Here is a 26,295-nt window from a genome sequence, read left to right on the forward strand (position 1 = left end):
TGTTTCCTTGAGCTGCTATGGCATCTGCAGAAATGCACCACTCCCAACCAAAACTAACCAATCAGAGGCAGGAGGCGGGTCCTGGCTCTGATTGGTGGTTTCTAGTTGCCACTGGGCGAAAGCAAAGGAGCCTTTTTTTTTTTTCTTTTTCGTATTATCATACCAAACTTTCATGACATAGTGACAGTTTCAGCAAATATGTAAAATATATATTTTTACAAAAGTTACATACTGCAGTTTTAAGCAAATTTATTTTCAAAATGTCAAATTTCATAGTTATATGTCTAAACTGGACTCTGATGTTTTCTGTTGGGGATAATTTTCCTAGTGTCAAAATGTGTAATATATATACAATTTACATTTATAATAAATTTACCTGTCTCTTTTTTCTCCTGTTTCGCTGTGGATTGTATTTTCACTCTCTGCTCCAGTGTTTTGCTTTCCTACATATTTCATCATTTATAGAAGGGAAATACATTCAGAGAAGATAAACTGAAGTCAAACTTGGTCCACAGGCTGAATTATTCAATATTTTCTCGAGCAAACACCAGAAACGGCTTCATTGGGTTTGTCACATTTTCAACCCCATATTCCATTTGGACTCTTTTTGTAAGTTATGGGTTGCACATGGCCTGCACATGTGATTTAGGGCTTTCACATCACCAACAAATGAAATGAATAGGTTTTACATGAATAAATGACTTTATTTAAAATGGGGGCAATGTACAACACATTAATTAACCACTGAAGGAGAGATGTACTCTACCAGCTTAGAGCTGCAAAAATCACATGCTTGGAAGCATATATGTTTATGTCTTTTTTAATAAGAGGAACATCTATATCAAGTCAGCTGATATCTGACACAATGAAACTCAAAGCCAAAAGCAATATTACGAGATGGAATCATAACAAAATATCACATTTTTCTTGAGATGTATGATATATTTTTTTTTATCTGGGCTGGAGGAGTATCACAACAAGAAAACAAACAAAACACACACATACACAAAAGTCATTTGTGCCCCTGAGGATTTTTCTTGTTCAATTAAGGTAATACATAGCTTAATTAATCCCCATAGGGTAAATGTTAGTTGACAACAAAAGAGAAATGGGGCGCCCCCCTGTGGTGTGCATTGTGTTAACACTGTGACAACACATTTCCAATTTAGGGTTATGCCAAATTAAAGGGCTATTTTGGTCTTTTCTTTTAAGTCTGTACTGCATGTAATTATGATCTCCAGGTCTACTGTATATATATTTGGACTTCTTAGACTTTAACCGAAAAACTGACTCTTCAAAGCACAAGATTAATAAAAATATATTTTTTTTCTATTTAGAAAAAGAATCAGGGCTTTCTTGGTATTAGAATTAGAGAAGCAAAAAATATATAATATAGTCACTGGTCAAACCTGGATTAAATAATTCTTCTAGTGATTATTGTTGCATCCGAGCACAGTTTGTTATTAAAAAGCACTGTATGAAGAGGGGGTTCCTAGTTTTAAGTTCTCAAAAATAATCAATACAACTTGCTGACCCATATCTGGATTCATATTAAGAGGCCAAAGAGGTGACACCACAGGTAAAAAAAAAAAAAAAACCCAACTGCTTATATCCTTTTAACAGATGCCCAATAAAAAAAAAAACGTAAATTATCCATTTGCAGACAAAGGTTTGATAGGTTGTATATGGTGGGGGCAGAAAAAGCCTCGCCCAGGGCGCCAGAAAAGGAACATCCGCCACTGTTCCTGTGGCATTAAAACATTTCTTACCTGTATAATTTTAATTTTAATCACCGTAAACAGAACCCAGGGTGTGCCTCCTCACGGACCAGACTTAAAGTGGAACATTTTAAGGGTTTTATTCTCAGGGGAGGAACTGCTCCTGCGCTTTCTGACGCAGCCAGGAAAGCGCTTCTGCGCATGCGCGTTATCTTCACGGACGGCGAAACAGACCTCACAACAGGAAAAAAAAAAGTGTTAAAGACAAAGGACCGGACAGCCTTTAGGGAAAGCAAAAACCAGCTCAGTTAGTTTTTTTTAGACCGCTTTGTAGAGGTTCGGCTGTCTCACCACCGGCCGGAACCGGACGGGTAAGTGTTCGTTGTGAAATAATGAAGTTAGAGGAAGGCGTTGTGTTTGTGTTGGCTGTAGAGACGGAGTTACGTAGAAAACATCCACAGGACTAACTGCAAAAAAAAAAAAAAAAAGCTGCCAACATGGATTCAGTACTACAGTATGAGTGTGTTTTTAGTGCCTAAGAGCGGCTGTCCTTGGTTAGTGTGAGTGTTTGCTTTCTTATTGCTGTGACCTGTGTTTGGCTGCTGACACATTTAGCTAGTTCTCTCCGAACAGCTTGCTTCCTCTATTCAGAACTAGCTGCTGGAAATGTTTACTTTCTGCCTATTTTGAGGTCCGCTGGCCGAAAAGAAGAGTAAAGCCTATTATTGTTGTATTTTAACCATCTGCATACACCTTCAATGTATTCGGCATAGCTTTAAAGAACATTGTTCGTAGCTGACAATAATTTGTTCCCACTTTCTTCGTTTTTAACATTTTAGCAGTTGTGCACTGCTGTGAAAAAAATTATTTGTCCCCTACAAATATCTTCTCTTTAGCTTTATATCTCACCTGAATGTTTCAGATCAATAAAGGTATATCAATATTTGCCAAATATAAGAAGGAGGACATTTATTATGGGGAAGAAAAGCTGTCCAAGCTAACATGGCCCTATATGAAAACAACGACCCTTTGGGGTAACGACAGCTTTGATACAAATTCAATTAAAAATATTTCATTATCCCAAAAGCAAATGAAATGTTGCAATCATATGATCCAAGTATCTTCAAAGAACGGTTGTGGACAGTGATGCTGTGAGCAGGAAGAATCTGCAGTAGCAGTCCGTCTCGCAACAAATTTGAAGAGGCTTCTGACTGAAGACTGTTGGTCTTGTGACCATCATGACATGCTAACAGCAAAGACAGTGTTCCACAAAATTATGTCCTGGATGACATCATCAGAATTGGACCTTTTTAAATCATAGCATAACTTCAAAAGTCGTCGTGCTTTTTCTGGTTCTTTGACAGTAAAAACTTTATTGGGGTGCGTTTATAAATCGGTCCAAATTTCCTTAATTTTCTGTGATCGGCTTGTACTTGCATGTGAAGCCGATCTTATCTACTTGCGCAAACGTCTGAAATTCAGACGTTTGCGCTGTCTCTCATGTCATTTTGCTCTGACATGAGAGAGTCACCCCACTTTTGGTAATGTAGAACTCCGTCGCTCTACTTAGCAACTTTTCAGACAAAAAAAAAAATCAACTTTTTAACGGTCGGTAATCGGACAAAAAACTGCAATCGGTGCACCCCTAAAAATGTGTTTAATCCAGACCTCTTTAAGGGTGACAAAAACGGAAAAAAGAGATTAGATCACAATCATTGTAGCTCAATAAAGAGGAGTACTTGAAATTGCGTTCAATATTCTGAACTGGTCGTAACATCTGTTTCCAGAGCAACGCCAGAGAAGCTTCGTGTTCAGCTTTCTGGTGATGGAAAGTCCTGCAAAACAGCACGCCTGCTGACTGGAGGGACACAACGGTCAACGCACACAAACACTCACAGGATGGAGGAAGTGGAAACACACAAGAGAGGGATGACAACTTGATTTATGATTTTTATCGAAGGATCCCATTTTCTTCATACTTTTTATTTTTCCACCCCTGTCTAAATTCTGTCCTGAATTCCACTTTCTACGTCCTCTCCTGTTGAGAGAGGTGGTGTTTATTTACCTTCCACCTTCCTCTGAGAGCCTACATAGCAACACAGACTCCTCTCTTCCCGGAGGTCGAGGGGGCTGCCATGGGAACGGCTGTCCTGCCTTCAATGTAGCGTCCTAAGGGCAGTAGTGGTGGAGCTGGAGGAGGAGGACGTGGCGGTGGTGGTGGCGGCGGCGGTGGTGAACGTCCAGGGATGGGCAGTACTCCGCATCCAGCCAGTGAGTGGAAGGAGAAGGGCCGAGGCGGGCTGCAGGAGCTGGGCTGCATGCCCTGGAAGGTCAGCAAGCAGAAAGCTGCCGGAGGAGGGGGGGAAGCGGTTTCAGGAGCAGTGGAGAGGAGGAGCAAGGATCCGAGGGACGGTCAGCTGCAGCAGGATCTCTCGTCGTCGTCGTCCTCCCTCTCCCCGCCGGCTCCCCAGCAGACTTCTCCGACAACTCCGGCCATATATCACGAGAAGCAGCGGAGGGAGCTGTGCGCATTGCATGCGCTCAACAACGTCTTCCAGGATGGGACGGCCTTTAGTCGGGACACCCTGCAGGAGATCTACCAAAGGTGAGAGAGCTGGGTTACTAAAATGCACCAGGAATCACGTTTGTCTTGCAAAAGTATTTGTACTTCTCGAACTTTTCTACCTTTCTCCTCTGGGTTGGATGAGGTACACCCACACAAGGTACCATGTAATTGTGAGGTGAAAGGAAAATGATACATGATTTTAGAAATTATGCTCACAACACAATAATATGGGTGATGAAAGTGTGGGATGGAATTGCATCCAGCCCCCCTGAGTCAATACTTCCCCGCTCTCCCTGCCTCTGCAATTAGAGCTGCGAAGTCTTTGAGGTATAGCTGAATGCGTTGAATATTTCAGCAAAATCTTTAACATGTGGATACAAAGACCCTACTTGGCACAGATGTTCCCATGGTCTTGCTATGTATTTTGAAAGAAAAAACCAAAAACGTTGGCCACTGAAAAATTGAAGGGGGCAATTTTTTTGAGATGGAAAAACTGCTAAACACAGAAAGATATTTGAAGAAACTAAACTAAACCGCTAAACAAATAGAAATATAAGCAATATAGGCTATTGCTAAACATATGAAAATATAAGGAGAAACTAACACTAAACCTCTAAAGACATAAAAACATTACCAGAAGTTATCGCTAAACATATAAAAGTATTAGCCAAAGCTAATGCTAAACAAATGAAAATATAAAAATATAAATTGAACTGATAAAGAAATGAAAACATTAACGGAAGCTAATACTAAACCGCTAAACAATAAAAAAAAATTAGCGGAAGCCAAGAAGAACCATTAAGATGACTGTCAGTCCAGTCTTCTTGTCCTTCCTTGACGACAAGAAGACTGTCGTCAAGGACTGTCGTTTCTGCTGTTACAGGAACAGCAGAAACCTCAGTTTCAGTTTTGGCATCTGATTATCATCTGTTATTAGTGAGTTTTATGGTTAGGATGACCAACGTTGAAAACACATGATGTGACATAGAGTTCATCCGAGTCATGAAAATGGGTAACATTTTATGCGAATAACTGGTTTAAAAAGCAGAAAAATTTCAAAAAATGACTGTCATCCTGAAACCTAAGTGGCTAACGGGAAACATGACAAACATACAACCTGAGGGTTGAGCAAACAAAGTTTTATGCTTGTATCCAGACTTGACAGAGGTTTACCGTTTCTTCTTTGGGTTAAAACAGTGTTCTAAGGCTTACATTGGTTCTCAGCTGGTTATGTTTCTGGTATTTGACTGTGCTTTCATACAAAGGATTTTTTTTATATCTCTTGTCATATCTGACATATCTTGTGAGCATATCATATCTAGAGCAGGGCGTTGCAACCTTTACAACCTAAAGAGCCGCTGTGGACTCACGACGACCAAATGAAGCTGGTTTAGAGTCTTGGTTTTACTCTTCAATAAGTCATGTTAAAGGTGTATTTTCAGAAAAAAGGGCTCATTACAAATGCATATTACACTTTACACACTCATAATTAGTAAAAATTTGAAAGCCATGTCTTCTTAGTTAGGCACAACTTTGTGTTGGTGGCATAAAATCCCAATAGAAACCATCGATGTTAGCAAGTAAACATGAGAGACTGTGGTTGATTTCTCATTTTCAACACGTTGCAGGCTATGTCCCAGCACTATGGTGACGCCTCACAAAAAGAGCATGCTGGGAAACGGGAACTATGATGTAAACGTCATCATGGCGGCATTGCAGACCCGAGGGTTTGAGGCAGTCTGGTGGGATAAAAGAAGGTATGTAAGTCATTTAAATCTAAGTCCAAGTGTACAAAACGCTGCACATTCCAAATATGCAATTATTTATCAAACGACGACAGAGCCACGATGGTATGAACAGTCACAGACACTTTCTGCTTTCATTTCTGATGTTTGTCAAAACCTTTCAAGGGATGTCATGTTTCTCTAGGAATAGTTGGACATTAGTTCTGATACAGTCCAGGTTTGCATACGAGTTTGTCGTTGAAACAAGTCGTGTGAGGAATGGATATGCAGGTCTTGTTTCCAGGCTCTAGTATGTTGGATAAGCCACTTTCTGGCTCTCTGTGAAGAACCAAACACTGTCGGTACATCGGCTGATTAATCTCAGACACGAACGGGACGAGTTTCTCTGCGGCTCAGATATTATTAAAACTCACAGAAGGAGATATTTTATATTTATATAAAATATCTTTATAAATATAAAATAGATCAGATGACACGAGGTCAGAATAGATCAGATGACACGAGACTCTATGGACTAGGACCCAGACGCACTAAGTGGAAAGTATTGCAAAACACACCAGGGGCCTCTTGTTGTCCAGTCTAAATTATAGGATTTATAAGTACAGTGTCTTAAGTTTAATTGCCACAGAAGCAACAGAAATTAGAAAAAACATTCACAGATATATCAATTGATAAATAATTGAATAACTCTTGTTAATATTTTTATGCTTCTCACTTGGTTTTTGCTCAGTCAGCTCAGTAAATCTAAAAAAAATTACTTTTCAGTTGATTTATATAGCGCCAGTACACGACAAATGTTTTTGTCCTTCTGAATATTGATTTCAACAGTATATATAAATATGTATTTTTCTCCATTAAGAGAGTGAAAGTCCTGTCTCAGATTAATTGTTTCACAAATGATTAATCGTTTCATAAAGAGAGCTTCTCACATTGAAAAGGAATTTTATTTTTAGCATTACTAACAATTATTTTAGTAATCGATTATTTTGTCAATTATTCGGATGGTTCATTTTTAAAGAATGGCACATCCTGCAGAATTTTTTCAACAATCTAGAACCTTTTTTTTTTTTTTTTTTTACAACAAAATGCATTAAAAATACAAATAAAGAATGAATTCAATTCTATTTCAGCTGTAGCTAAAAAATAAAAAACTTTTAAAATCAGCATGTGAAAAACTCAAGCCTAACCCTAACCCATCAGCACAGTGTAAGACTGATCTGTTGATTATTTTTGGAATAACTAGTTGGTGAAGATGAATTTTTTTTTTTTTTTTACAGAATTTGAACCAGGTGAAGCCAAAACACCCACTTGAGAAGTTCTGGGTAGAACAGATTAACAGACAAATGTATATCTTTTTTTTTTTTATCTTAAATGCAAAATATTTATATTTTTCCCACAGTTTTGCATTAATTACTGCTCTGACTGTGTTTACAACAAACTGGCTCTTTTTGAGTCTGCATGCGATTTATCGATGACTGAAACGGTTGGCGATTATTTCAGTAACTCATCTGAATAATCGTTTCAGCCCTTTTGTGATTCTACTTCTGAATAATCTAGAACGACGACCAGAATGAATCTTTTGGAACTCTACGATAGTTATTTTCGGGGGAAAATTTCCAAAGAGGCCACTTGTGTTGGTTGACGGTTCACTTTCTGAGCTGTTGGCGAAACACCAGTTGCGTGTTTCCCTTCGAATTATAAATATCCTGCTGCACCAAACCAAATAAATCTAACTGGTTTGTTGAACATAAGTCAAACATTGACATGAATAATAAAATAGTCAAGCCCCCAAAAATTCACAAGCTATAAATATGTGCTGCGCCACACATGACGATCTTGACCAGTGGCATGAACACTGGTCTCTTCTGGTCTCTCTCCAGTAACTCCAGTTTGTTTTGAATGCACCTTCAGTCATCGCAGCAGGATGTGGATACATGCATCAAATGCATTGTTTCTTGGATTGACATCGCTGTCTAAAACTAAACCAACACAAACTCTTATCTCTGTTTGAGTCCTATTTTAGATCCAGTGGTGAAACTGCATCACTCTGTAATTGAGAATTTTTTTTGTGTGTATTTGTAGTGCATGTTCCGCTGTTGTCTTAGTTTATTTCCCAGAATGATCCATGAGGGGGTTGGGCAGAGGCCACAGAGCCAAAACATAAACACTTTTACTCGGGTCCACATGTTTGGTTTTGTTTTTTTTTTCTCATATGTGTTTCTAATCTTGACTCGTGAAAACAGGAAACTCCTCAACCAACTCAAACATCTGCATTCTTCACTAAAATCCTAAATGTAAACAGGAGGTCTGCCCTTCACAGAGGCTCTGCTTCCTCCGCTAAAACTACATCGACTTCATCAGCCGAGTCTTCAGAGATCCATCAGTTAGCCTTTTTTTATTATCAGTATTTGTGCTTTCTTCATTATCAGTCTCTCAGGATTGCTAATGGCATCAGGAGCCTCTGCCTTTTTCTGTGAAAATGAGTTCCTGCCTTTCTAGCCTGTGCTAAAACCTTAACATAATCACTGCCATTAATCAATTGACAACATAAATGCGACTCTCTTTCTGTTACTTTTTCATGCAGCACAAATCTTGTTTGCGTATTTGTTGTACTTTCAGTTTTACGCAGAGTTGAAAAAGACGGATTTAAATGAGGGGATGTAAGCACCACTAAAAATCTTTGAAGAGGATTTTGAATATTGGGAAGAATCCAAAAATCGATATGTTTACTGAACGCTCTGCTCCAGCTGAGCTCAGCACATTGATTTACAGCAGCTTACAAAATGTTCACCCTCGTGAAAATTTTCCGTATTTTGTCACGTTACCGCCATAAACATAAATATATTTATTTGGAATTTAATGTGAAAGACCAACACAAAGTGGTGCACAATTGTGAAGTAGAAAGAAAATTCTACATGATTCAAAACATTTTTTGTGGTGTGCAAAAGTATTTAGCCCCCGTGAGTCGATACTTTGTGGAACCACCTGTTGCTGATTAAAGGATTAACGGAAATTAAATAAAGATTTCATGAATTAATTTTAGTTTTCAAAGTCATTTAAAGCAGGTCATAACGTTTTTTGCTTGTTGAGTTAAATGGTAACCGATTAAAAGACAGTTTTGTTCCTTTGTGAAAATACGCCTAAAGATAAAAAGACAGGATTTGAATTTTGAACTTGCAGCATTATAGGTGGACTAGATTGCACACTTTTTAAATCAGAAAACATCATCCTAATCATCAGAGACTCAACTTGGAGACGAGTGAAAGACGAGACTCGAGGCGAAAGATTTGAGGCTTGAGTTGGGGAAAGAAACTTAAAACCTGACTTAGACTTGGACTGGAAAAATGATCTTTGGCCAGAGTTAAAATCTCGGTTCTCATTAAAAAAAAAAAAAACCCTTTGAAGTTGTAAAATCTTTGCGACGGGAAATGTCGTAACGTTTTAAACTTCAAGAAGATCTCCATTGCTGTTGTACAGAATTTAAAATGACTTCATCAAGTAAGACACCACAGCACAGCATCCAAATGGTTTGTTGTCCATTTTGTTTTATGATGTTCTTTGCTTAAATTGCTTTTTTTTTTTTCTTCCCCCAGGGATGTAGGCAGCATTGAGCTGTCCAACGTGGAGGGCTTTATCCTGAACGTGCCGTCCAATCTGCGCTGGGGGCCCCTCCGGCTGCCACTTAAACGCCAGCACTGGATTGGAGTCAGGGAGGTGGGAGGTGCCTACTATAACCTGGATTCTAAGCTACGCAACCCTCAGCCTATTGGCAGTCCTGATGAGCTCAGGTAAGAGGCGAGGAGTTCTGAGAATGTGTTCTTAACAACATCCCGCCACGCCGATCACGCACTACAAAAAGAAATCCGGCTCAACCATTGTAATTATTGCGACCATAATAATTTCATATTTGAAATAATAATGTACAAAGCATATTAATAGATTACATCAATTTAGCGATACAAAAGTAACATATTTTCCTAAAAGAAAGAGGACTCTCCTGTGTGTCCCTCTCTCAGACGAGCAGGAAGAACGCAGTAATTATTATTTTTTTACTGTTGTAGACAGAAAACGTAAGAAAGCATTATCTTACATGCAGTTATTCACTACTGAAGCAACATTAAACTGCTTTTAACTAATGTGAAGCGCATGAAATGCAACAAAGATGCATAAACAAATGGCGTCACTATTTACATTTTTCACAACAGCTGGTGCGTTTCTCAAAATAATTAGTACAAACTGCAAAACCTACTTGCATTCCTGGAAAAATTAAGTAGGTTTTAAATTGGTTATTGTATTATGTTTTTATGATATAAAACACTTTTAAGTCCCTTGTTTCTGAAATGTGCTATATCAATAAACGTGACTTGATTTGACAAAAGAGCATCACTTGCTCAAAATGAATAGTTCATTCCTCAAAAGCATATTCATGTCAGTTTCATTTGCTAGAAAATCTCAGAAATCTTCAGATTGATCTCAGTAATTTTCTAGAAAAAAAGCTGAAATTTGTGGGATTAGTCGGTTTCTTCTAGCAGATTTACAACTTTTCAAACTCAGAAATGTGCTAGTTTTGTCTAGAAAATTTCTAAGATTAATCTCAAAATGTTCCATCCATCCATCCATCCATCCATCTTCTTCCGCTTATCCGAGGTCGGGTCGCGGGGGTAGCAGCTTCAGAAGGCAGTCTCAAAATGTTGCCAAAAAAAATGTCTGACATTTTTGGCAAAAATTCCCTCCTCCTTGTCTGTCCTTTTCTGGCCCCAATACACCAATTGTAGATTTGAGATGTTTCCCTACACTCTCCAAAAACATACTTCTGTTCAGCTCAGTTTTACTTAGCCTCTTGAAAACTTGATGCTCATTTATTTTTATTTTTAAATGATCACAATTGACTGTTTTGTTTTCTTCATCACAAACTCAGGAAGTTTCTCCGTCAGCAGCTGCGAGGGAAGAACTGTGAACTCCTGCTGGTTGTCTCAGAAGAGGTGGAGACCCACCAAACGTGGCGCTCCGACGGCTGAGGGTTCAACCAGCCAATCCCATCAGCCAAACGGGCCTGTCGCAGGACGAACTGGAGCCGAAGTAGCGTTGTGCGCCGCCAATTGCATCGATGCACCCTTGCAGTTGTACTTTCTCCCCACCACGCCTCTTTTTTTTCTTCTTCTTCTTCTTTTTTTGGGGGGGTTTTGTTTACACGGCCGTTGCTGAACACTTAGCTGATCTGAGACACAAAGTAATGAAGAAGGCAAACACTTTACAGAGCGAATCAAAGAATCACAACTGAGACTATTCTGTTCCTGCCGATGAGGTTTTTTTTTTTTTAAATATATATATATAGATATATATATATATATATATATTGATGCTTATTTTTTCTGTCTTTCCCTTTTTATTTTCTCAAATTTCTAAAGTTGTGAGTTTTGGACCTAAGAAAAATGCAGATTTTTATGTTTACTATTTTTTTCCTCCTCTTTTTTTTTTATGTTTTATTTTACTCCATATTTTCCCACCTTTCTCACCAAAGTTCACCCTCGCTTCCATTCCCCCTCATCTCGATCTCATCGAATCCCAGCTCAGAGTGAGAGGTTTACCACATCGCCAACTGTGTGTGTATTTCAGCAATTCCCTACACTTCTGGCACCGACTCACCCTTTACTGTAGAATCTTTGCCAATGCAACACTTTTTATATTATGGCAACAAAGCAATGCAACACTCAGGCCAAGTACTCCCTCTAGTGGATATTTGCTCCAGCTTGCTTGTATCGATGATCATCTAGTCATGTGTTTTTGAATTTCTTCTCGCTGTATAGACGCCTCTGTAAAGGAAAGAAATATGTTATTTGTTTAAGACGTATTGCACTACACACAAACATCGCCCGTCAGTAAAGAAATATATATTTTGGGTTTGATGCTAAACTCTCTTCCTCTTCGGATCAAATGCAGCAAAATGCATCCACTAATTCAGGAGGATAACTTTCATGCTGTGAGTCATGCTGACTTCAGATTTAAAGTTTACGTGCAAAACATTTTACTGAGTGAATTTATTTACCCCTACTGACGGAAGGATCAACGGTAAAAATCACGACTTTACACTAAAGTTTAGACGCTTAGCTCCTTACCACTGAAATGTATCCCTTTGTCCTGATTAGTTGTTGCCAGAGTTTTGTTTTTAGGTTTTTGCCTCAGTGACTTTTCCAAAGGGTCCCAGTCACAGCAGCCCTCTGTAGCACAGGAACTCAGCAGATAAAGGGCTTTTCCTCATCTTCCTGTAGTTTGTTTCTTTTGCCAAACACAGCTTTAAAAGGAAATCACTGACTGTCCCAGCAAGTTATTGACTCTAATCTGAGGAATCTCGGTCAAAGGAAGTTGTTCTTAAAGAGTAGTTGAGCGAAGAAAGTTATTTGCTTGTAAACCTGAAAGGACCTGGTGAATCATGCATAAAACGTGCGTGCGCACAAAAACTTTGCGGCGCCATATTTGACGCACAAGTCGGCGTGTTTGCGTAAATATACGCACACTTTTTTCGCTGGCGTGAAAATGTGCGGGAGCCACGCAAACTTTTTCTGTGGACAATATCAAACTACAAAGCGTCAAAACTCACCTAAATCCACTGAAATCTGACGACATTCGGTGTTATCTAGACCACGAAGCTGTTTTTGATGATTTTAATATTTTATTGTTTAAACGTAAACGATGGAACTGAACCGCATTTATCCTCAAACAATAAGCTAACAGGCACACAAAATAAAGAAAATAAAAGTTTGTGAAAACCTCGCTCGAATATAAATAGTGCTTTTTCTCCGTTTTTGTCTCATAAAGATGTAACGCATTGGTCCGTGCGCCGAATCGCATGAAATGCATCTGTGGGGTCATTTCATTCTCACTAAAAGAAGAAAACAGGGTTGGATCAGCAGATTAAGTCAAATCTGCTGATTAAAAATAATCAACAGGTTTGATCAAGGTGTGTATGCAAACACACGTATATAAGTAGCTGCGTAAAGGTGAGCCGCGTAATTGTGGAGCTTTGGCTCTGATGGAGAACATCGTCAATGGAAGGATTCAGAGGGAGCGATTGATCAAAGATCATATTGATCTGCTGGGAAATGTTGATGATGGTTTATGAGCGTTTAGATTACTCAGACTGATCATCCTGGAGCTCTGAGCAAAAGAGCCGGGCGGTACCGGTACCGGTCCAGCTGCAGTTTTCCTTCAGTCAAGTCGCCCGCTTTGTGAATGCGCCTTATGTACATAAAGCATCTACTATTTAGAATAAACGTCCACATTCCCACTCAATGACTCTCTGACACGCTGTCTTTAAATCCCGGCTGACCGCGTTACTGTTCAAACAGGCATTTGCAGGATCTTTCTATTTTTTTAATTTGGATTTTTTTTTTTCTTTAAAATGCATTTTTATTTTTGTGAGATGATATTATGTGTCCTCAAAGAACCTTTTAAATAAAATATATTATTATTATAAATACTTATAACGCTTCGAACAAGAACGTTGCCATGGTTATTGCTTCACGTGGTGGCAGACTTCCGGGTGTTTATACTAATTTACATATGTATTTATGGGCGGCGACAGGGCGGACCAGCAGCTGCGCTCCGTTTCCCGCAAATTAGGATTTATAAAGGAAAGGTGCGCGGCCACGTGCGTGCGCACGGCTTTATGCATCCGATATTTTTGTGCGCCGCACTTTTCTAAATTTTTCCGTCCAAGTTTTAGTGTGAAAACTGCGCACTCTTTTATGCATGAGGCCCCTGGAGAGCAAAAAAAAAAGTTTTTGCAGGTATTCGAAGGTTGGATGAAAAGTGAAAGTTGTTGGCGATCTGGTGTCGTGTCTAAAGAAAGAAAGATTTTTTGGTAGTTTGTGAGGCGATTAAAAGTTCACGTCTCCAATAGTTAAACTCTTCGTATTATAAATGTTAGTGATTGAATTGGCCTTAACTCGTTTACATAAAAAGTATGTAGATTTTGGAGTTTGGCGCCATATCAAAAAATCCAAAGGAGCAGTTTGTTATATTTGGGAGATGCCCTTCCATTTTTGCGGAGCAACTACTCCCATGATGAGTTTTCACTTTTTGTTGCCAAGGAATTTGTTACACTTCTTTTTTTCTTTTTTTAAAAATAAGCAATCCAAATATATAAGTTGTGCATGTTTTATTTCAAATTTGAAGCAACATCCTCATGTTCGAGGCCTGTCTGTAAACCTGTGATGTCACATTGTATCCATGAGAAACTGCGTTGAACTGTCAAGATATTTTTATTAACTGAACACGGACACAGCGACCTGTGTTGCACATTTGCATTCATATGCCTTTGCTTTATTGCCATGACAATCCATTAAGTCCTTCCCCCTGGAGGAATCCTGGTTATCAGTGTACTTTATTTTTTCATAAGAAAAAAATAAATAAAATCCTCATATTTGACATTTCATGTGTTGTTGTGTTTAAAATGGTAATAAAGGGAAAATCTGTACATTTATTTCACCTATTAGGATTTGTGGTGCTTTTAAAGGAACAGAAAATTGCAGAGCTGTATGGATCCACTGCTTTTTTCTTCTTTTTTAAAAAATTGAGTTTGTGGTTGTTCAATGGCGTGAAAAATTCTCAATGGGTGTGAATACTTTTACAAGTACCCATTGATAAATGTTAGCATATTGATGCTCTGCTGCTTTAAGGGAGCCAAAGGATGAGAGTACTACGGCCGTTTGGTATCCAGTAAATAACGAGGATGATGAGGCAGCCGGTGGCGCGCGCCGACTCATCCTTCTCGGGGAACGCGCTTTCAAGGCACGAGCGCGCGCGAAGCGGTGTGCAGATGTGTCGCAGATTTTGTAAAGTCACTGAGTCCTGGGGAAGTCGCTCCAGATACACCGGCCTCTGAAAGTGGCAGCAAACCGAAGCGGCGACAGAGAAGAGCGAGCCGAGGCACGCGCCCTCAATAGCAGTTACCGTTAGCTTAGTTTGTGAGGGAGAAAGACGGACGTTAGTTTGACAGTTAAATCCCCACGGAGGATTGGTGCGCGCGAGAGATGGAGCTCTCTGCCATTGGAGAGCAAGTGTTTGCCGTGGAATCAATTCTGAAGAAAAGACTCCGAAAGGTAAGGGTTCAAAAGTGGGACGTAAATTATTAATGACGTGTTTAGCAGCGGGGTAATGTCAGCGTGCGTTGCGGTGTCATGTGTTTATTTTGGGAGGGAGGATGCCACTTAATGCCTGAGATATTAGTAGCACAGTTGTCTTTTAACCTGGTCGGCTAATTAAGAGGCTTTTTAAGGGGGTCAGGTGTCCCCTGAATCTAACAGTTGTAACTGCGCAGCATCTTCTGGCGTAAGCTGTTTGACTCATTAAGCCCTACGAGGAAACATTCAGGCAAACTGTTATTATGGGCCTGTCTGCCTGCTGAGTGGGTCTCGTGCCATGTTGTTGACATTAACAGGTGCGTACCTAGAACTTAAGGACTCTGGAGCACAAAAGAGGAACCTGAGAGACTCTGATTTCTGCTTTATTTCTGAGCATTGTACTGGATGTAGAGGTAAGCTTAAATGTGAGCACAGATTTAAATTGAGCACAATTTTTTTTTTTAAAATTTATCTGCTTGTTATGACTAACACTGGACTTTAAACAAAATTTTACTCCACCCTATTAAAAAGTTACAGTTTTAAAGCTGTAAAAAATGATCTGCCGAACAATTACAGCAGTTTAAAGTCTGTATAAAGAGATCCTAAATGCGCAGAGATTTCTCTGGCTTCACTGGTAATGCCTGAGATCAAAACAATGCAGATTCAATGTGAGTCTTTGGGCATTTCTGGCCACATCAAGGTTAAGAGGGAGTTGCTGGCACCACATTAAAGTAATATTGCAATAAAATCCGTGTTGTCGCTTATCCACCAAAACCTCTACTACTTATTTTATGAATTCTAATTCATGTTTTGGGGAGTTTTTGTAAGAAATGCCAGACACTTCAAACATCACATTTAAAGAGCTGAAATTGTGACTGTAATTGAATGGTCATTTTAGCAAGTCTAGCCAGTTTAAGGCAAATCTGGAAAAAATAATGAGCAAAAATATTTTATTAAGATTTATTAGCAGTCAATTGGTGTATGTTTTTGCATAAATATATTTAGCTGGTTGTAAATTTTAGGAGTTCACAAGAGCCAATGGTCTGTGTTTCGATTTACAGACATCATTCACACTCTGTTGTTTAAATATAGAACCGCTGATGTTCTTGGTGGTTTCATACAGTAACCAAACAGCAAACACAACAGAGTTTCAGATGGCATCTTGATGAGTAAGAGCTACGTTAAACTTATTTACCGATGTGCTCAATATCATGTGATATTACACAAGTTTACAATATAAACATGTTTTTTTTATATACTCAATTTTCTACTTAGGTTAAAGTTAAATATTGAGATGGATTTATGAGACCAAATTATAATGATTATAATGCACCTTCATATCCTCATGGGATCCAGATGAAGTTTGGGAAAGTGGTGACTTCATCCACTGAGAATACTTTTAAGAGCCGAGAGGTCACAGCAGGATGACTTCACCAAGAGATGACGGACTCTGAGTGCTTCGGTTGGTATATTAATATTATTACGTTACGCGTCATGTGACGAAAGAGCGTCATCTCAATGTGGATCCAACAGAAGATCAAAAATAAGACATTTCACGTTGCCACAGGAAGAATCTTAAAAGTGAAAGTTGGGTGGAATATTCTGATCAGAAGTAAACCGGCTGTATTTCACTAAGCTTGCTGGCACCTTTCACTCGGTCTTTAACATGTTTCATGAACTGCAAAGCAATGATGCAGAGCTACCAAAGAATTATCATAAAAACAAGGCAGCTTTAAAAGCTGTGTTATTTCCTGCTCCTTTGATGCTGGTCTGGAACCTTTTCTCCACAGGGTAATGTGGAGTACCTGCTGAAGTGGAAAGGATGGCCTCCAAAGTGAGTATGTAGACATGGAATATTTCATCTAAAGAGAGCCTCAGCTTTATCTAAAAAAATCTAATCATGTGCACATGTGCAATAAAGTACCACAACTACATAGGATAGAATAAAAATATCCTATCTAGTTCCACAGTGGGCAGCATGTTAAGGTTAAATGAGACAGGTGGAAAAATACTAAAGTGTACACTTTACAAAATAAGAAAAATAATACTGTAAAATTACAAAAAATGGCAAAATGATTTTAACCTCCTGAGACCCGGGCTTTTGTGTGATGTGCATTTTTTATGTCTCCTTACTATTTGGGATTAGTATGACCTAACTTTAGTTGAAATTAAATTTTAGCTTTCTATGTGCTCTTGAACTATGTCAAAACCAATGCCCTCATATGAGGACAATGGGTCTGTTTTTGCATATACATTTTCTCCTTGTCAGGACCCAATTAGCCTAAAAATTAAAATTTAGCTTTCTACAATAAGTGGTTATCTCAAAACCCAATGTCCTCAGATGAGGACATTGGGTCTATCTGTGTGACGATAAGACCATTCAATCAATGTTATTATTTACATCTGTGTTTACAAAAATGTAATGTCCTCATATGAGGATGCAGGGTCTCAGGAGGTTAAAAATTGCAACTGAGGAGGGTAATTTTGAAAAAATGTGTAAGATGTGCATAGAAAGCAGCAACAGACGTTTTACAGAAGATTTAAAAGACCATTGCAAATAACAACAAGGTGTAAACGCTGAGTTTGTTCCCAGAAGTTATAGCAACTGACAATAACAATGTTGCTTTGATACCATTTTCAAGTAATATATCAATAATGGCATAATAATGCATACTCCCCCCTTCTCAAAGACCAATAAACTCTAATTTACTTTTTAAAAAAATAACACTGGAACTGGAAGACCAAGAACAATAAATAAAACACAACAGAAACCATAAATAAAATGGATCATGATGTCTCCATTAACAAAATTGACCTTCAAAAAATATTAATCATCAGAATGAAAGTGATCTGGCTCAATTTAATTTATCCTGCGATTCATTGTTCTGCAACACAACAGCTTTATTCAGACTTGAATTGAAGTTGGAGTTTGGAGTTTGAAAGCCATTTCATAAATTTCTCCCTCCTCCCCCCCCCTCAAAATTGTCAAATTATGAAAATGTTCCTGTGGTTCCAAGAGTTTTGCAATGATACTAAAGAGTAGGGGGTTTTTTTCTCTAGAAAAAATTTAATATCAGCTTGTTAAATTTTAATACGGTGAAAATGGGAGATGCTCCAGAGATGCTGAATAAAAATAATAACATCCTCACCGATTTAAAGATATGGCATAAATTGATATTTCCAGTTGAATTTATTGCTGTTCTAACTCACCAGATGTTCTATTATCCCCTGTTTATTTCATTTGCGGTCGGAAGCTCAGCCTGATCAAACATTAAGCTGATATGGAAGTTCGCTCCAATCAATTATGCATGCATTCAGAGGCTTCTGTGAAGGATTTCCAAAACAATACTTTAGATGAGCTACTCTCTCAAACGGCGGCGCAGCTCACATCAAATTCAGACATATTCTGTTCGGTTTTAAGATTTAACATGTTTGGATTTCAGGGTTTGTTTTCTTTGTACAGTATGAAAAATGAAAATAAATTCCATGACTTTTAAAATAGTTTAAAGAAGCAAACTCCTTTTCATTTTTTGACTAAGTTGTCTTTCAATCAAAACTTCTCCTTTAGGGGTGTGCTGTGGTGGCACAGGGGGTTAACACGCCCCACGCTTGGAGGCCTTAGTCCTCGACACGGATGTCGCGGGTTCGACTCCTGGTCCCGACGACCTTTACCGCATGTCTTCCTCACCCTCCTTCCTGTCTGCCTACTGTAGAGAAAATACGAGCCACTAGCGCCGCGAAAACTCTTTGGAGAAAAAAATCCAAAAAAAAAACTTCTCCTTTGGCTCAAGAAGATGGAGCTGAGATTAGCTTAGTTTGTTTTTTTCAGTCTTTGTTTTAATGGGATGTGCTTTGATGAAGTTGGAGTCGCTTCATTTGCCAATTAGATGAAAAAGACAAAGAGAAATGGAGTTTATGGAAAAATGAATATCTCTTCTCTTACAATGGCTCACAGGTACAGCACCTGGGAACCTGAGGAGCACATCCTGGACCGGCGCCTGGTGCAGGCGTTCGAGGACAAGTAAGACCCTCCTTCAAACGGAACACAAACAACATGAGCCAGTCTGACATTGCTCTGGTGTTGTCAGGTTTTTAGCATTTATCATTTCTCACTGAGCTCTTCACAGTGGGAAATTCAGATGTAGGTTCACACCAAAAGAAAAAGTATTTAAAAAAAAAAACCCAACAACAAAAAACCCCCCAACAAATTTCCGAATATTACACTATAGACATGAGGTTGTATGTATGTCCGCAACGTAACGGTGTGAATTACCTAGACTGAAGCGTCTTGTGGTGCAACTATTCATTTATAGCTATCTGTTCCTGTCTGTTTTTTGTGTGTTTTGGTTTCTTTTAATGTTTTGAAATGCAAAAGTGTAAAAAATAAATAACACACTGTACATTAAGGACAAGATTATAAATTAAACCTCCTGTGTAGTTATCAGAAATAGAATACTTTGATCCAATCAATGTGCAACTGATAAGGATCTATTTAAAAAATGTACATAATGGACATTAAACAGACTATTTACAATTTATGAAAACAGAAAAAAACCTGTGTGAATACAGCAGAAACGTGGCTTGAAATGGGTAAAATTGCTCAAATGAACAGCAGGGGTGTAAACACTTCTTGATTTTGTTGGGAGCAGCGATGGTTCTGGAGGCTAACAGCTTCTGGGGGGAAGGATCTATGTTAACGCTCCTTAGTGCACTTAGGATGCAGGCATGCCAGCGCGTAGCTTTGCTGACATTCATTTACAACACGAGGGACGACACAGCAAAACCACATCCAGAGAATCGAAATTCAGCTAACCCATTCCTTTTTTTGTTCACTTTCCCAGAGAAGAGAAAGACAGAGTCATTGGCCACAGGAGGAAAGGATCCAAGTCAAAACGACTCCTGCTGCAGGTAATGTGATCAACACATCTAGAAATCTCCAAAAACCTTTCAAGGCGTTTCCTTTTTTTCCACATGAAATCAGTCCACATGACCCCCAAACTTTGGACACTCCTGTTCCTTTCTATAAGTTTCCATCAGCTTTGCAGCTTCCCTGTTGCTTTTGTAGAAAAACCTCGCCACATTATGATGCTGCCAAACCTTTTCTAGCTCATTTTATCATTTCAGAACACCGTTTACACCATGGATCTCCGCAGCGCTCACAAGATTCCTGCCAAGCCTCCTCCTCGCCTGCGTCTCTCTCTGACGCGCTCCCTGGTTCCTGACGACGAGGAGGATGAGGATGGCGCCTGCGTTCCTTCTCGAACGCATCGAAAGAGCAAGCAGAGCAGACGACTTAGCTTAAACCTCCAGGGTCCCTCACAAGAGGCCTGGGAGGAGGAGGAAGAGGAGGAAGAGGAGGAGAACAGTGCAGAGGATAGTGAACACAGAGAGGAAGAGGAGGCTGAGATGGGAGAAGGTGTTTTTAACGGTATGTGTGTCACTTGGTCAGAGAGTTTAATCCAACCAGTCTTGTCCCAGTTTGGCTTGTTTTCTGGGCATACGGCCAACGCCTTCCGTCATCCTGAGCTGATTATAGAACCAATCCTCCAGAGGCCCATTAAAGCTGCAAGATGTAACTTTTATAAAAATATATATGTTAAAACTGTCAGCATATTTTGGCAGAGTAATATGAGGCAGATAATCTGTGAAAAGAACGATCTCCTCCTCACAAAGCTGTTATTGCTGTCTGAAGAAATTCACCGCTCCCAACCAAAAACAACCAATCACAGCCAGGAGGAGGGGCTTAATGCTGTCAATCAACCTTGCTGCTAAATGTGCTACTGGTGGAGAAACATCTCATCATTTCAGCAAAACAGTTTATCCACCGTCATGCTGTCTAGCCATAGCATTCCTAACAGGCTTTGTTAGATTGACAGCGCTAAATCCCGCCTCCTGACTCTGATTGGTTATTTCTAGTTAGCGCTGGGAAAAGGCAGAGGAGCTCCATTTTTTCCCACAGATTTTCTGTCACGACACAGTGACAGTTTCGACAAGTATGTAAAAAAGATTATTTCATAAAAATTACATACTGCTGCTTTCAAGGCACGTTTTTCTATTCGCATTCAAATAAAAACCTTCATTTATGAGATTTCCTCACGTTGCGTAGCTTTCACTGTTATCATATGCTACATGTTAACTACAAATGATACAAAGAAACGAGTTTCGTTCCTCTTCATTGACCCTTCACCTTTCCTTTAGGACACAGGGGCCCAGATAACTGGAGCACAGCAGTGGGGTCCGGCGGCTCAGACAAACTGTGGCGACCCATGGTGGCCCCAGGAGAGGTGACGGTCACAGACGTCACCCTCAATGCCCTCACAGTGACCTTCAGGGAGTCCAGAGCGGCCAGAGGATTCTTCCGGGACTGGGGCCTGGAGGTGTGGGAGCAGGTGGGTGATGGGGCCCCTCAGAGCTGCTGGAGGCACTGACTCTGACACGCTACTGGAGCTGCTCGGTTTATACGCACAGAGTCAGCAGTGCCTTACAAAAGTATTCACACCCCTTGCACTTGTCCACTTTTCGTCATGTCACAACCGTAGACGTCGCTGTGTAATATGTGGATTTAATGAGACAGACCAACACACAGGGTAGATATAGAAAATCAAAAGAGAATGAGGTCTGGTTGTCAACATTTTTTACAATTAAAAGTCTAAATTTAAGTGTGGCATCCATTTTGAATTCCCTACAACAGCTCTAACAGTGTTGCCAGATTAGACGAGTTTCCTTTTTTGGGGCTGGATAGAGCAGCTTGTGGGGGGCTGTTAAAGTCTCAGCTGCTTCGCGCAACATTTGGCAGGTTTTTAGAAATGTTCAGAGGAAAACTCTGTAAATATACTGTAGCTGTCAGTGTGTAGCAGAAAAGCACTAAACGTATAGAAATGCTGGGTCCTCGCTCTCATTTTGTCAGTTCATTTATTATGAAACGTAACATCACGTCATAATATGTGATATCGGTTCTGGTAGAAAACACTTTTCAGATTTTGACAAGTAAGAGTGTTGAAACCGTGATTTACTTTTCCCTTCTCAATTATGCTCCACTCTGTGTTGGTCTCTCCTGTAAAATGGCAACAAAGCACAAGAGTTACGGTTTAAACATGACCAAAAGCTGGAAATCTTCAAAATGTATGAATATTTTTGCAATGTATGGTTGATCTGGTCACTTTAAGTGGAATACATCGGAGTTCAAACCCATCAAGTACTTGTAGCTGACAGGAAGGAAATGACATAAGCGCAGACAGCTGAGAGCAGCTGGTGATTGGCTTAAAGGTTTTCTTCATTCCAGTGAATCATAACATACATTAAAAAAAAAACATTTTAAATAACACTTTTCTGTTTAGGCTGGTAGACAGTTATTTCCAGCAATAAAACCTCTTTACTGATGAAAACATACAGACTTCTTGACCAGATGAAATAGTTTTATTGTTTTTGCTCAATCCAGAAAACATTGGTTTCCAAAAGGGTTGCTTCATTTAGCTTGTGACATTTTCTTTCTGTCATGGAGGATTCTCAATCCATCCATCCATCCATCCACCTATCCATCCATCCTTTTCTTTATCCCGTCGGGGTCAGGAGGGGTGCTGATGCCTATCTCCAGCTGTCAACACCCTGGACAGGACGCCAGTCCATCGTAGGGAGCGTTCTCCCACATCCACTAAGCAATGCAGATAAAACTGTTACCGTCATGCTGGTTGAGTTAACCAAGTTACCTAGAACGTGGAGGAAGAATCAGCTTTTGACAGAAATATGTAGTCAGAAGAGGGAATTTTAAAACAATGTTTTTGTATCTCCAGTGAACTGAGGACCTGCAGGGTCTAAATGTAACCCAACTACAGACTTGTGTTAGTTTTTCTTTCCCACACCATGGTTTCAGATTCTGACTCACTCTTACAGTAAAGTGTGTCAAATTTAACACCACAACAACCTCAAGGACCCATTAGCTATCTGATGCTAAAGTGGAGCTGATGAGGAGGAAAACTCATCAGCCAGCACCTAGCTAACGTTTTAACAGCTAGCTAGGTGCCATATTTGTATTTCTTTACATTTCTTTTCAACATACTTGATTAATTGAACATTTAATATCCAATCAACCTTATTTTGAAAGAATATTTTCTCACTTGAAATTGTGTAATTTATAGCAAAATATTAGCATAAAATGCAGCTATATTATATATAAGACGAGGAAATGCACTTTCTAACATATCAGAATGAATTGGAGCTCTGGTGACTAACTAGAAGGGATCTGGGTGAAGTAGAGGAGTCCTCTGCACATGTCAACACAGCCACCGGTTCCTCTCTTCCACCCTAATGTAACCAGGCGTTATCCTGGACCCAGACATGTTGTACATACTCCAAACTACCTAGTCTGGGTTTGTAGCGTTTCAAAGTCTACTGAGAGATGATTGGATCCACCCGCATGCCTCTCTCCTCTCTCCTCTAGTGCAAAGACGCACAGCATAGTTTCTCTCCACCACCCAGCTCTGCGTCATGAAACCATAAAGCAGAAGCCACAAACGGACCAAACTCTGAAACCACATGGCAGAATGTATTATGGTGGTGTGTTAACACAGTCAGACTGGTGTGTGTCCATCAGAGCTTGACCAGAAGTTTCATTACAGTTTCAAGAGTTTCAGAATCTCAACGTTACAACGATTGTGTAATGTTACCAGGCTGATTTATTTGATTTTATCTGCTGTTTGCAGGTTTAGATTAAAAAAAAAAAACACAAACAGAAACAATTCTGACCTTTATTCTACAAACAAAAATAAATAAAAAAACGTGCAAAAGTATTCGCATCCCTTGAGGTTTTTCACGTTTTGTCATGTCACAACCACGATCTCCACCGTGTTCTACTGAGGGGTTTATGTGCCAGACCGACACAGAATGGTGGGGCTGCGAATAACTATCACTTTAGTTATTGATTATTCTGATGATTGATCGATTAGTCTGACTAAACCATCGCTACATTAACCATTTAAGGATTTTTTTCTACAATATCAAAAATGCATTGAAAGATGCAAATAAACAAATAATTCAGTTCCATTTCTAAATGAGAAGTTAAAAGTTTGATTGCTTAAAATGCATTCTTTTACATCATTTGGATGCATCTGCAGCAGAACAATATTTCTAACATTAACATGTGAAAAGCTCAGCCATTTCTGCTTCCCTTAATATCAATACAGTGTAAAGCTGATCTGTTGACAAGTTTTTGGATTAAATGATTGCTTAAAATGTGCTCAATGGATTTGATTTCAAAACACTTGGATCAGACAAAGCTAAGACTACGCTACTGGAGGAGTTCTGTGTAGAACATATTTATAGACAGAAACATTTTCTATCTTAAATGTAAAATGTATATATTTTTTTAGCTTAATTACTGCTCTGAATATGTTGTTCTTTCAGCAATTGGCCTCTGCTCGAGTCTGTATGCTCTAGTTAACAATTAATCAATTAATAAATTAGTTGACAATTGTTACCGATTAATCGCTTCAGTCCTACGGAACTGTGTGCATTTGAAATCAGCCCCACTTACTTTGCTACCTATAAATAAATTCAGAAGGCACTTTGAGTTCACAGAATCATGCATATGTGGAAATCTCTGCATGAACTCAGCTTCACAAGATTTGTTCCAGAACAATCTATGAGTGTAATGTGACAAAGTGTTATAGAGTTCCAGGGTTGTGAGGCGCTGCACATTTAACGACCCAGTAGCTTTAGCCAGACTCTGTGAACAAGATCTGAGGCCATGTCCTGATGATGATGATGATGATGGACTTTTCATCAGTGAAAATGAAAGTGCCTACTGCTGCACTGTTTGTTTCGATGTAACCGTGGCGCTTTTAAGAATAATATCTCTCCACATGACTATTTATTTATTTTTCTCCTCTCCACTGATGTAAGATAGAAACTGTTGCCTGGAGACCGCCTGGTTGGACCGTAAGAAGAAACACATTTTTCTAGTCATTTTTCTACTGTGACCTGAATGTATATTGATTATGTATGGGTCCTGCATATAACTGCACATGATTGTTTTCTTCAGTTTGTTATAACCAAGATTCCATTTACAGAGTAGCTGTACTGATGTGATAGAACAAGCGCCCCCTACAGGGCGTCATGTTGCCTCCTGTTGTCGCTTGCGCCGCATGTCCACCACCGAGCGCAGAAGCTAAGCACTGTACCGCGATGTGAATCCGCACATTACCTGCTCCAGTCTATCAAGTGCTGTCGTGTTTCGACTGCTTGTTGGGTAACATGAAAATAAATGATGCACATGTTTACTATGACTTTGGCGGCCATCTTTTATCGAGGTGGAGCGAGTGAGCAGCTATACGTGAACTGAAATACCAAAATGGAAAAATCCACTGCATGTTCTTTGATGCACTTTCGAGTACGTTTTAACCAGCGAGGAGTTATAGGTACATGCAGTCATGAGACCCACTGATAAATAAATAACTTATCAGAGTTCATTTATGAATTTATTGGGAAGTTATTTACTTATCAGTAAGCAGCAAAAATGATCTTTGTGTTTCTCAAAAAGAAAAGCAACAAGAAATTGTTTTGGAAATTTCAGGTACAAATACAAAATATTTCTACTCGTCAAGCTTAGAAATTTCCTACTTTTTTTTCTAGAACATTTCTGAGATTAATCTCAAAATTTCCTTGTGTTTTTTTTTTTTTGGCAAAAATGTACTTTTTTCCGCCACAAATACTCTGTTGAATTGAACAGCTCTTTGGTGTCATCTTCACTTCCACAGTGAGGTACGGTGACCGTAGTACGGTGGCCGACAGGTGCAAATGCGCAGCAAAAGAGAAAACATGCAAACAAAAAAGAAGACACCCCCGAATGAAATGCAGCAAACAAAAAGAGAGACGCAAACACCCCCGAATGAAATGCAGCAAATAAAAAGAGAGACGCAAACACCCCCGAATGAAATGCAGCAAATAAAAAGTGTTGAAAACGGAAGTGCTCCAGACCACTAGGGGGAGTCAAAGAAAATAGTATTCATTTCTATGGGACCAGATGCAAGATTCTTCTTCTTCTTGGTATTTATTGGCGGTTGGCAACAAACTTACAGTAGCATTACCGCCACTTACCAGTATGGAGTGTGGTTCGAGATGGTCTATAAACTTTCACTTTCTACCTTTTC

General features: G+C 39.3%; 2 protein-coding genes across 2 annotated transcripts; both read left to right on the forward strand.

Moving 5' to 3' along the window:
- Nucleotides 1–1,923: 1,923 nt before the first annotated feature.
- On the forward strand, nucleotides 1,924–12,052 carry josd1 (Josephin domain containing 1). Its single transcript, XM_005809674.2, has 5 exons — nucleotides 1,924–2,089; nucleotides 3,506–4,323; nucleotides 5,913–6,041; nucleotides 9,623–9,817; nucleotides 10,948–12,052. Exons 2-5 carry the CDS (start codon nucleotides 3,965–3,967, stop codon nucleotides 11,045–11,047), a joined length of 783 nt encoding a protein of 260 aa, XP_005809731.1. The 5' UTR covers nucleotides 1,924–2,089; nucleotides 3,506–3,964; the 3' UTR covers nucleotides 11,048–12,052.
- Nucleotides 12,053–14,786: 2,734 nt separating this feature from the next.
- Nucleotides 14,787–25,425, forward strand: LOC102225821 (chromobox protein homolog 7). The gene is made up of 6 exons (XM_005809684.2): nucleotides 14,787–15,130; nucleotides 16,942–16,985; nucleotides 19,107–19,172; nucleotides 19,993–20,059; nucleotides 20,276–20,579; nucleotides 21,350–25,425. Exons 1-6 carry the CDS (start codon nucleotides 15,062–15,064, stop codon nucleotides 21,577–21,579), a joined length of 780 nt encoding a protein of 259 aa, XP_005809741.1. The 5' UTR covers nucleotides 14,787–15,061; the 3' UTR covers nucleotides 21,580–25,425.
- The last annotated feature ends 870 nt before the right edge of the window (nucleotides 25,426–26,295 follow it).

The sequence above is a fragment of the Xiphophorus maculatus genome, chromosome 10 (assembly GCF_002775205.1).
Source record: "Xiphophorus maculatus strain JP 163 A chromosome 10, X_maculatus-5.0-male, whole genome shotgun sequence".
Classification (NCBI taxonomy): domain Eukaryota; kingdom Metazoa; phylum Chordata; class Actinopteri; order Cyprinodontiformes; family Poeciliidae; genus Xiphophorus; species Xiphophorus maculatus.